The sequence below is a fragment of the Enoplosus armatus genome, chromosome 16, assembly GCF_043641665.1.
Source record: "Enoplosus armatus isolate fEnoArm2 chromosome 16, fEnoArm2.hap1, whole genome shotgun sequence".
Lineage (NCBI taxonomy): Eukaryota > Metazoa > Chordata > Actinopteri > Centrarchiformes > Enoplosidae > Enoplosus > Enoplosus armatus.
Genome location: NC_092195.1, coordinates 19,312,456 through 19,324,392, shown reverse-complemented (window position 1 = coordinate 19,324,392; position 11,937 = coordinate 19,312,456). Strand labels below are relative to the sequence as shown.

The 11,937-nt window shown below is 43.3% G+C and overlaps 1 protein-coding gene across 1 annotated transcript in view; it reads left to right on the top strand.

Annotated features, from left to right (window-relative positions):
- The first annotated feature begins 239 nt into the window (after positions 1-239).
- Positions 240-11,937, top strand: part of col11a2 (collagen, type XI, alpha 2) — a 42,817-nt gene continuing 31,119 nt past the window's right edge. Inside the window, exon 1 of the mRNA XM_070921201.1 lies at positions 240-395. Coding sequence (XP_070777302.1) covers positions 278-395 — 118 coding nt within the window. The 5' untranslated portion in view covers positions 240-277. The remainder of the gene's footprint in view (positions 396-11,937) is intronic.

Sequence of the window (11,937 nt, the reverse complement as noted above, 5' to 3'; positions counted from 1 at the left end):
GCACTAAGGGGTTAAACGTTAAAATAAAAGATATTTATTCACCCCAAACCCCCTTTAGTGTTTCGGTTTTGTGCATTAACATAGACAGACAGAGGTAACTCATTAAGGAACGTCTCCGGGAGAGAGGTAGCGACGTCTCCAGAGGCGTGCCTTTTTGTCTGTTGCCTCGCAGAAGGTTCAGTCGGGTCCCTCTCGTCGGCTGGCTTTCTGTGAGAGGATAACTTCCACCACATCCTACATTTACAGCTCAACCAGGCCGGCAAACTACTGCAACACTATGGATACTGGAGATTGTTCCTTCCGGAAGAAACGGAGACCGTGGCGCATGGACTTCTCATCCTTCGCCTTGGTAACCGTGGCGCTCGCCGTGTGCCAAACGACCGTGGTTCGTGCAGGTAAGACGGTTTCTCTTATTCACAGTTATGATGTTTTTTGTGCGTTTTAAACGAGCCTTATTCTTATTTGGCCACCTTTACTGTTTTTCCGTTTTAAACGTCTTCCTCTGCCTGTGCGTAGTACATGTACACCTCATCCATTATCAGACACTTGCGCATCTGTCATGCTTCTTTACATTTTCCCCGAGAAATGAGGTCAACAATGGCCCAACAACATAACTCCACAGTATCCACATATGGAAATCTCCTTGGGGTTATTTTTGCGTCGATACCTGCATATTCAGAAGTTTATCTCTGCTTTCTGCATTGAGTCAAATTCCTAAAGCATCCAGGGTGACTTGTGTTTTCTCCCTGGTCCCTAAAGGTCTTGAAATTGACAGTTAGTTAGGAAAATACGAATAAGTGTAAGTGCAAGGGAAATCTGAGTGTCCGATAATGGACCTATTTGTGGAGATTGCGTCTAAAATCTTCTTGATCTTCGGATGTTACTCAAGGTCCGTACCAACCAGTGGTCACAGAGGAGAGCGGTTACAAAGCTCTTTATTCTATGTTTTTGCTGCAGGAAGACATACAAACGCCTTATTTAATTTAATAAAGTTGTTGTCCTTCTTCGGACACCATCTTCTCGGCCTCTCGGCGCGCATGCAGCCTGCTGACAGGTGTCGTCTCAGCCGCTGAGCTGAGAACATCTCAAGCATCCAGGTGCTTCAGTCATTTTGAATAATTTGCCTGATGTTGACTTTTCCTATTTATCTTCCTACAAACTTAGTTTCACTAAGAATCCCGCTCAGTTTTGACAGGATGGTGTTCATTCTACGCACTTCTGGCCACCCATCCGCAGGGGGGCAGGGGGGCAGGGGTTAAGACGGTGCTAAGAGCGACGTTTTGAGGACGTTTTTCGGCTAAATGTCCCGTTTTTGAAAATTGTACTGGTATTTATTTTGCTGTACCGTAAGTGAATGTTGGCCTGTGAGTAAACTGGACTGTGTTTACCAGTTCAGCCTGTGCACCCGTCCATCCATCACTGCGTCTGGCTGTCCAGGGAGGAGGGGTCTCTGCATCTAGTTTGTAGGATGTGACAGGAAGCCTATGGAAAGTTGATTTTGCGTTTTTCTCTCTGCACAACAGGTTATGTTTGTATTCATTTTAATAGCGACAATAAATACACATACAGTCATATTTGGAATGGCTTCGACGATTTTAGACATTTTCTGTCACTTTAAGGCTTTACGTTCCTGTAAAGTTGTGTGTGCCCCCCCCTCCATCACTCTCCACAGTTATAGATTATTTCGCCTAAAAGAATTATCTGTATGCGCTGCAGTTCCCTGACGCACCACTAGTTGTCTGGAGTTATTTTTAACACAGAGAATCCATTGATTCACCTGAGTCCAGATCAGTCCAGATCAGTTCAGATCTGACTGAGGAGCTTTGATGCGGAATGGCACGCGGCACGCCATGGAAAGACATACCATTAAAGATAAAACGATGTTTTAAAAAAAAGTGCAGCAACACGACGCACAGTTGTGATGCTTGAATATGAGATGTTGTGAGGTTTCAACGTTTAAATGATGAACGTGTGTTCGTTGTTTTTGGAAAACCCGTTTGTATCTTTTGGGTATTGTTGAATATTTATTGTTCTTTAAGGAGAAGCGAAGTTTGACCGTTTTGGCTGAGACACGTCATGCAGGCCAGAACAGAAACACCTGGTTTAGTTTACACAAACGTTTTTGGAGAAATACATTTAGTTAAGACGTTTCCGTTGACAGATGGATCAATGGCTCTTTATTCTTCCTTTTGGATAACTTGCGGGGACAGCTTACGGACCAAGGGGGCTTTTGTAACATAAATTGCCCCCCTCCAGTGTATTCTTTGGCCCCGTTTCCAATTTCAGATTGCGAGAGGCGATTGCACCTTCCCGTGGTCTCCCGTGTGTATTTTGGAGGCGGAAGCCAGAGACATTTTTGCTCTTTATGAATAGGTTATTATGCGGCGGAGCAGCTCGGTCGCAGGGGTTTGGGAGTGAAAGCGCCCAGTGTCTCGTGTCTGTGTGCGCTTTGTACAGTTGTGTTTGTGTATATGCGTCTGTAAGCTATGGATGTTTTTTCACACTTCAGGCTGTGGAAATGTATGCCACATCTGTGTGAATGCGCCTCTGTGTGCAGCCCCTCGGACAGGTTGTACTTCTCATCTGAAAGGATGCGTATGGCGGCGCTGTGCGCGCGGAGGCGATAATGTCAGAGTGACGCAGATAAAACACTCCCTTTATCTGTGAGCGCGTGCCTGGTCCCCTAGGTGCCCGTGCACGTAGCGATGGATGATATGCGCATGGTTGGCCAGACGCGCTGGACCGCTGCGTGCGCGGTGCGTCTGTGCGCGCAGTGTGGTGCAGCGGCGCAGATGTTAGTGTAAACTATAACGGCGCCCCACCCAAGCAGTGAAAGACCGATTTAGAGAAGAACGTGGTCAGAATCTTTCATGTTTATTCTCTCCTCGCTGGGAGAATGAAGACTAGAAAAGAAGGAGGCGGGATGGATGAGGCACCGCCGTCACCCAGAGAGCAGCGGGACCTAGAAAGGCATGAAAGCCGAGTTCTGTTCAAAGGGGGGAGAAAATCAGAGGGTAATATTTTCTTGACATGGATGTTCCTCAACCTCATTTCAAAGCAGAGCTCCTCAAAGGGCAGCCTGTCTCAGTGTGGCTAAACATAACACAACCCAGCTCTCTCTCTCTCTGCTGGTGAATAGAGCTCCTATATGTGGTTGCAGAGCAGGGTTTTGACAGTTCATTCCTGTGACTGTATGGAAGTGAAGTTTGTAGTATGTCAGGCTTCTGTCGGTCACATGTGACTCTGTCTGGCAGCTTTAACCATGTCCCTTTGATTTTCCTCTGCTTTGTCATCATTTTCCCATGAGCCCTTGTGGCTCTGGTGATCCACGTCCATACGCTACCAGGGTAACATGTTCGTTTAAATCATTTGGTACTGGCTAGTCTGGCCTAGTCAGATGCTTTATCCCCATCTGATGTCAGCGTTGCACATATTTCTCATCATGACACTAGCTGTGAGCCAAAACCAATGAGATTTTACTTTGTCAGCCGTGTAGTCATCAGATAAAGTGGTGGGTAGGAACTGGCAGTTTACTTTTTAACTCACCAATCGACTGCCTCTCCTCTGAAAAATTAGATTTAGTTGATGCAGAAAGACCAAACTGACACACACACACACACACACACACACACACACAGGTGGTTGGAGACCTTTTCTGCCCTGAGCTGAGCCTCCCAGGCAGACCTTTCTCCTTTGCCAGGATTGACAAACCCCAGCCATAGCTCAACCCTAAACCTAACCATGTGTAATGTTAAGATTTGCTACGTTGGTGGTGACAGCTTTGGGCTCAGTTTACTGGTGATTTTAAGATAGATTTGTTCGAATGGGAACCTACATTACTTACGTTACTGTGGGATTTCCTTTTCACACTGTGTAACTCTGCTGGTCTGAAGCCTACAAAAATGAACTCCTACTGTTTAGAGCCGTTTTTATGAGAGGCTTAGGTATCTTTTTGGCCAGGAAACTGTGACTGTATGCTAGACACGCTCACCATTACTCTCAGCCTCTCAGTGGCCTCAACCACAGATGCAAAATCACACCATTTGAATGGACAGATAAAACCCAGACTGTGGTTATAAGATTAAAACATTTAGACGTCAAAGAAGTCAATGCGAGATTCACATAAACGCTCCTGAGGCCTCGGTTCTAAACCATGACATCCCCTCACACTGTGAACTTGTAAAATCCTTTCTCAGACTAAACCACATTAGCACTGCAGACTCGAGGGACCATAGTGAGTAGAGGATAGTTCTTCCTTCTTCCTTGGTTTCATAGGTGATGATTTAGCGGTTTGTGTGTGTGTGTGCGCATGGTTAGGCGTCGTTCCTCCGAGGCATTCTGTTTCAGTAGAAGATGTACAAGGACGGCAGGAGAGTGTGCCAACTTTATAATGACAGACTGTCTGTATAGGATGCTATTCCTAGTCACTGTTATTTTGCTGCTTCTAGGAAGTCAGTGTAGGAGGGTGCAGAGACCAGCTGTGTGCTTTTACATGTAATGTAAATGTACATCTCTTTTCCAGACATCAATACAGTTTATGCATTTGAAAATAGTTTTAAATGTTGGTTTGAGCTAGCTGTTTGCTTACACTGGCGTGAGACACAGTAGCGTTTAAAATATAGAAAACATCCCAAAAACGAATTGGTCACAAGAAAGCATTTACCTGCAATATCATAACTTACCTGGGACTATTTGAAGCGGCCTCATGCTGTAATCCCCAATTATCTCATCATTTAAGTAGCATACAACATTCCTTTAGTCTTTCTCCATACCTGTTTCTTTCTGATGAGGCTCAGTGGACTGGAGTCTATCCCAGCATGCATTGGGAGGAAGGCAGGGAAATACCCTGGAGAGATGAACACATGAGTAAATGGGAAATAAGGATAAATGTATTTGTTGTAGTGTTGGTGGAATTATTGCAGGAACAAAAGCTGATATTTCAGTACAAGGTGACAGGATTTCTAGTGTTTTACTTTTTTACTTTTTGTTTAAGTGCTTTTTACACTGATTTTGCATATATTTCCATAATATATTGGGTTAGTAATTATTTTAGAGTGGTTCAGTAAGATCCAGACACAACACATGACAACCAGTCAAATTCCTCCTGCACTCACTCTGCAGTGCTTTTTATTCACCGCCTCCTCACACTTGTTTTTTCCAGCTAAATTACACCTATGAAGATCTGCAGCATGGAGGGTAGATTTCTGATGTGGGGATTTCCACACTGAGAAGGTGTCGCTATAGACAGTGATGATGATGATTATGTAATGCTGGCCCACTGCTGTTACACTTGTCTTTATTATAAGTCTGACTTGTCACCTCTGGCTAGACTCTGAGATAAATGTAGGTATTCAGACACCGCCAGTCACTGTTGTTGAAGATGTTTGATGTCATATGAATATATTGGCAGTACAGTGCATTCATCCAAATGTAAGTTTGTTGAACTGTTAGGATTAGATCAGTAGATTGGTGAAATGGAGATCGAGGGTGTTGTTTTGGTCAGCATCTTTAGGGTTTATAAAACATGCCGTAAAACTTTTTGACTCTTCCTCAAAAGTGTTTTATTTGTGCCCTTGTTGACTGTCTGCCCGTGTGACAGTAGGTTACAGGGAACCACTGACTGTCTCCTGGTCAGGGCCCTGTGCTCCCATGTAGGCCTTGTGGTGTCAGTATCCACCCTCAGATCCAAACTAAGACTGTGGCCTCCAGCCCTGAAACCACACGAGACTCCAGCGCGATACACGTCGGCAGCGTCAGTGCAGCACACACAGACTGGCACAGACCACATAATGGTACAGAGGGGACAGCAGAGGACTTGGGCATATGTTGGCAGCGGCTCCTCAACGGAGGGAATGAAGAAACCAGACAAGGCTGCAACACAGTACAGTAAATGTTGGCACTGCCCTGTAGTGATGGATAAACCACGTGGACTGTGGGATTCATTAGAACTGATAATTAGTGCTGATAGAGGCAGGTGTGAAAGGCTAAAAGCACGGGATAAAAAGGAATACTGTTGTCATAGTAGTTATCCATTAATATATAATAATTTCTTCTAGAATAGTTGTACCCACTCGACCTCTTCTTGTTTATATGCTAGGTGCATTAACAGCATGTTTAGTTTCACCCAGAGATAAATAATGTTCCACTTTCCCTTTAGCTCTGTGGCCTCTAAAAGCTTCTCCAGTCCAGTAAAACCAACTCATTCTGTGTTTCGGATTGCTGCGTGACGTGGGTGTTTGACAGTTTTTCAACTGAAATTAACTAGTTTCTAAATCTCTTTTCTCCTCAGCGCATAATCACGTTGCAAGCAAAGGTCCAAAGACAGCTCATGAATTGATAAGCAAACCTGCTGTCTGCGTATTGTGCTGTACTTTGATTATTTTACTCAGTTTGTAAGACTTTCTGGCAAGCAGACATTGCATTTCTCATCGTTAATCAATATCCCTCATCAGTTCTTTTGTTCAGTAAGAGATAAGCAGCAGCAGCACGGTTTGTGTTATTATAAATTCACATTATGCTATCCAGATGCTCTGTGTCACCGATCTGCAGCTGTCATCAAGGCTCAACATCATTCTCGTCATATTTGTTAACTCTGAACTCCTTCAGGTTTTATGTAAATTTCATTTCCATCTCACTCTGGTGTCATTAATATGCTCCCTCTCACACCGAGCTCAGGATTTACTGATATTCACATAGCACAAAGGATAGTTCTGTATTGGTCTTTTCCCTTTTGGAGCAGCTAGCCAGACAATGTCACATGGTGTGACATCTACATGGTAATTTACACCACACTGACAAGCCAAACCCTCATTTTATATCATATAAATAGTGTAAAGTCTAATAACCCCCTTTTTACAGCATGGGTACTCATAATGGATTTTCTGTCTGTGTATGCAAGGCATTATAAATAAACCGTAACTATAGAGCACCATGTTGTAAATTATAACCTGCAGCAGCTCATACGCCTAGCTGTCGTGGTCAGCTGGGTGGATGGAGACACAGCTGGTGATTGAGGAACAACTGGAGTTTAGTTTACACGTAGTTTCAATTTTCAAATTAGTTTTATATTTAAGTTTTTGTAATTTACAATGCTTTTTCTCTTATGCTCATTTTTTTCTCATCTCAGCCCCCCCCCAGACATCTTTGTTTATTCTTAGAAATGCCAGAAGACTCAAATATTGAGACAGAAAATTGGTGCACAGATGAATTTGTACGTCCATGTGTGTGTCAATCTGTGGTCAGTATTGCACGTCGCTCTTGCTCTGTGTGTCTTAACAAGAAGGTCGTTGTGTAAATGTGAGAGTTGAGGGGTCAACATGTCAGCTGGAGTGTGTGTCTGATATTTAGCACAGCTGTACCAAAAGAGGAAAGGACACACACACACACACACACGCACAGAAATTGTTGCACAGAGCATCTAAAGCGCAGGAGAGGAAATAAAGGTTTTCCTCTGAAGTGGACTGAGAATCATACAGTCGTCACCTCACACAAGGCTGCAGTGATGGTATGACCAGGACTCAGAGGGCTGATTATGGCTGTGTGTGTGTGTGTGTGTGTGCGTGCAGTATACTCAGGGTTCAACATAAAAACGTATGCATAATATTTAAATATCCCTTATTCCGATTATTTAATTAAGTTGGGTTTTTTTAACGTGTCATGTGGCTTCATGAGAAACCCAACAAGCTGAATTCCTTCTCATTCTGATGTGTCTTGTGCATACAGGGTCTAATCTGTGTGTCCAGCTGCTTTGTGTTCAGATAGAAGAGTGTGTGTGTGTGTGTGTGTGTGTGTGTGTGTGTGTGTGTGTGTGTGTGTGTGTGTGTGTGTGTGTGTTAGCCAAGTCGTTTACCCTGTTAGCTGTCAGAATTTACAGACACTTGCTTAATAGTTGATTGTTAAGTAAGCATTAGCATTGTTTATCTCTCACTCCTGTGAGCGTGTCTGTTAGCGTAGTGTGTGTACATGTAAACATGAGTGTGTGTAACATCATGTGTTTCCAGCAGTTCAACACACTTTGACTGTACTCTGTTAATGGTGATGCCTGTCGTCAACCTCATTAAATCTCTTTTAGCTCCATCTAGTGGAGGCTGCGGGGAACTACAGTAATACAAAGTTATCGCAGTTTTAGCAGCACACCTTATTTTACAGTTACAGTGTGACTGCCAACCTGGGTACCACATGTGTTTTCTATCAGGGTGAACTGAGCTGGTGGTCTGCTTGTTTGGTCAGTTGAGGATCTGTGGAACTGAGTGTGTTGGAGTGTAACAGTGACGGGATTGTTTCAGTCCTGGGGCACCTGTTCCCCATCGTACAGTGCTCCATTATACACAACAGCATATCATTTCAGATGATCAGATGATTTATACCAGCTTCAGTGATTTACATAGTACCTCAATGGGTTCGAATCAGAATAGATAACCTAAGAAATCATTTGGGGTCTGTTTCTAAAGTTCTGAAATGTTGGTATTTTGGACATATGTGGTATTTATTGAGCATCAGCAATGTATTGTAACATTATTCAACTTCACTGCTTTTAAGCACTGCAGAGACTTCTTTAAACTTACATTGACGAGATTTCAAACTTCGATACGCCTGCACAACTAATCTCACAATCCCCAAAAAACAAAGGTTTAGCTCAGTTTAGCTATTTGTGCTGTTGAAATAAATACATAAAATAAAAATGGAAAGACCAAGATACAAGATTCTACTTCAGATTCCATTTAAGTGTAATTAGCAACATCAGGTAGATGCGTTTTAGTCGTTAAGGCACTGTATTAATGTTCTGGTATCAGTGTCATATGTACTGAAAATGGCCTTTTTCATTTGAGCCAGTGCAGCTGTCAGTAGGGATAACTGTACAGGCTACTGTAATCTTTACCTACAGCGCTGGTTGTAACTGCCCTCACGTGCCTGGGAGCCCTGTTTCCTGTCTTAATGACAGCAGTGTAATTGGCCTGCGTTTACATCAAAAGGCTGCAGCCATCTGTGAGCGCTTATGGTAAGAAAGTCCGATGGAGCGAGAAGAGGGAGAAGAAAGAAAGTAAAGAAAGAGAGTTTGTGCCCCCTGGTTTTCTGTTTTTCTACCTTGTCTAGTTTCATATTTGCCACTCCTCGTCTCACGAGGTGTATTGGTGCAGTTTTCCCTGCCTGGGCTGTGTGAGTGTGTTCCTCTGTGGCCCTGCGTGTTATTTTTTTGGGTGTGTTTTTGTCGTGATTGTGGTCCTCCAGGCAGGAAGGGCCCCGGCTGCAGATGTGAGCTGGGCAGGCAGCGGGGAACAGAGCGGCACATTGTACTGGGTGTACTGGGGGAGTTCAGGCTGCAATCTGATCCAGTATCCTGCCATCACAGAACCACGCTGTCTACTGTCACTGCCTGACCCCCCAAAACACACACACACACACACACACACACACACACACACACACACACCACCTCGGCCTGAACCTCTCTCCCTCCTTCATCCTTTCATCCCGCTCCCTCTTTCTCTTTCTCATTCCCAGCATTCCTGTGCAGATTTGTAAAAGTCTTGAAAAGTCTTATGGGGGAAAAAAATGAAATGTCCCTCAGGTCAATTGCACACAAAGTCTGAAAGGTTCCATTCATTTTTTATGTTGTAACATTTTATGGACTAAAGAACAGAACAGTCCCGTCAAGACATCGACATAAAGTACAGAATTTTCAGCCAGGAACCATACCTTTCTTTATCCCTCTTGATGTGTATTGCCCTCTCTCTTTTTGTCCTCCTCTCTACATGTGTCTTCATTTCTGTTTTGACCTGTCTCACTTTTCCGCTTTCACCAACTAATCTCTCCTCTGTTCATTTCCGCCTTCAAGCAGCTGTTTTTAGGGAAGTTTCTGGTTAATGTAGCATCAATATACCACTCCATCTAACTCTCGCTTTCCCTCCTCCTTACATGTTACTTATACATCCTTCTCTTCCTCCCCTCCTTCCTCACTTCATGTCTTACCCCCCTCTTCCTCCTTCTCTCCCTGGTGTAGAGTGACGTTAATGGACTGTGGTCTAGACACCCTGAGGCAATATTAACGCACCATTTGCTCTGTCTGAATAAATATTACCATCTGCGGGCCGGTTTGACTAACTGTTAACTCTGAGACACTGGGTGTCACCTAAACACAAGCGCCGCTGATGGGATCAGTGTGATTTTAGGATAAACACGAGGAAACTTCACGTTAGAGGCCAATATGAAGCATCGTAAGTGGCTGCACACTAAGATGGCTTTATAATGCAGTGGTACAGTGTTGTCAGGTGAATACATTCATGCATGTCAGTTTGTGTTTTTATTATAAGGTGATACGAGTCTTTGTCCTGATGGACAGCTGTGCCTCCGGTCAGGAGTTGATGTCATCGTTGATTTGGTCAAACAATTTCTAGAAAACATTTTGAAAGAGTTTCATTAACATCAACATTATAATATATTGCATTATATAACATTATAACAAGTGTTGCCTGGTGTATTGTTGACACACTGGTGTTGAATAAGAGCGGCGCATGAACTGCATCCTTCAGTGGCTTTGCTCTTTACAGCTTCTTACTGTACCAGTAGGTCATATGTATTCAGCAATAGTGGCCCAAGTGGTGATGGGCTTCCTCATTGTGTTCATATGCTCTGTTGTCCTTTTCAAACATGCTGAGGTGAGCATGATTCCATCATTTCTGCATAAACACGATGCTTTTTAAAGCGCCTGGAAATTAAAAGTTTATTTTTGCAGCTGTTGAATGAAAACAAACGTGTAACTTCATAGTTGCTGCATCACAGGAGGGATCAGTTGTTATCATTTCATCAGAGCTGTAGTTTTTACACTGCCGCCGTAAGTTTATTATGAGAGGTGCCATAGCAGGGCTGGCTGTAAATGAATTTAATTGGCTGTTAACAGCAAAGTTAGCTCTCTGGTGCACCTCAAACACAGGGAGGCCAGCCAAGACTGAGGGAGCATAGCTGAGTTCGGGAAAATGTGAATACTGGATGTTGCTGTTTATTGCTGCCTCACTTCAAAACCGTCTAAGGTGGACTTTATGATTACATTTGATTTGGGTTCTCAGACTGCAAAATATTTAAAAAAGATAGTGTATGCAAACCTTCTGTGTTGAAATGTTGGCAGAATTTGTCTCATGCATATTTGTCATTCCATCCTGAATGAGACAGCAGGGCACACAGCAGCATTTCACTAAAAACACGTTGAACAACCAGTTATCTCAATAAACGTGATTTGGACATGTAGAGCAACATTTACCACAATGCTGTTCTGTAACAAGACAGTACAAGTCAACTCATGTGAGTGATTAGACAGCCGCCCTTTTTGAGATTTAACGCCTACTGTGGTGAAATAAGTGCTGACATGACACACTTAAGTGTAATTTGTGTTTAAAATTATCAGTTCATTCAAGATGTTTGTTTCCAAAACAGTAAGACTTTAGAGGGCAAAGAGAAAACATTGAGAAGTGAACATCAGGTAACACAAAATAGATTATTTTAAATTAGATTTTCCGTCTCTGAATCTGCTGTCTAGGAGCTCATGTAGGGAAATTAGTCACAACATAAGATGGTGCTTTTCGCCAAATTGTCAGTATTTTTTATAGCATGGGTGGTCATAAAGGGAATTAAACCCCAAATTCCAGAAGTTAGAGTCCTGCTTTTCACACTGAAATGCACAGACTGACACAGTGCCTTTGAGCAATGTGAGAAAGCCAACAAGGTAAACCACAGTGCAGACTGAGGGTGGAGAAACACACTGGTTGACCTCAGCGTGTGAAAGTGGAGGCAGGACGTGAGACTGGTGGTACAGTGTATGTGTTTATGTGATGTCAGGGTGTATACTGTTTATCTGAAGTGTGTGTGTGTGTGTATACCTGCATTTTTGTGTGTTTGTGCATGTCATCCTCATACAAATATTAATTTGACTCAGCACTATCACAT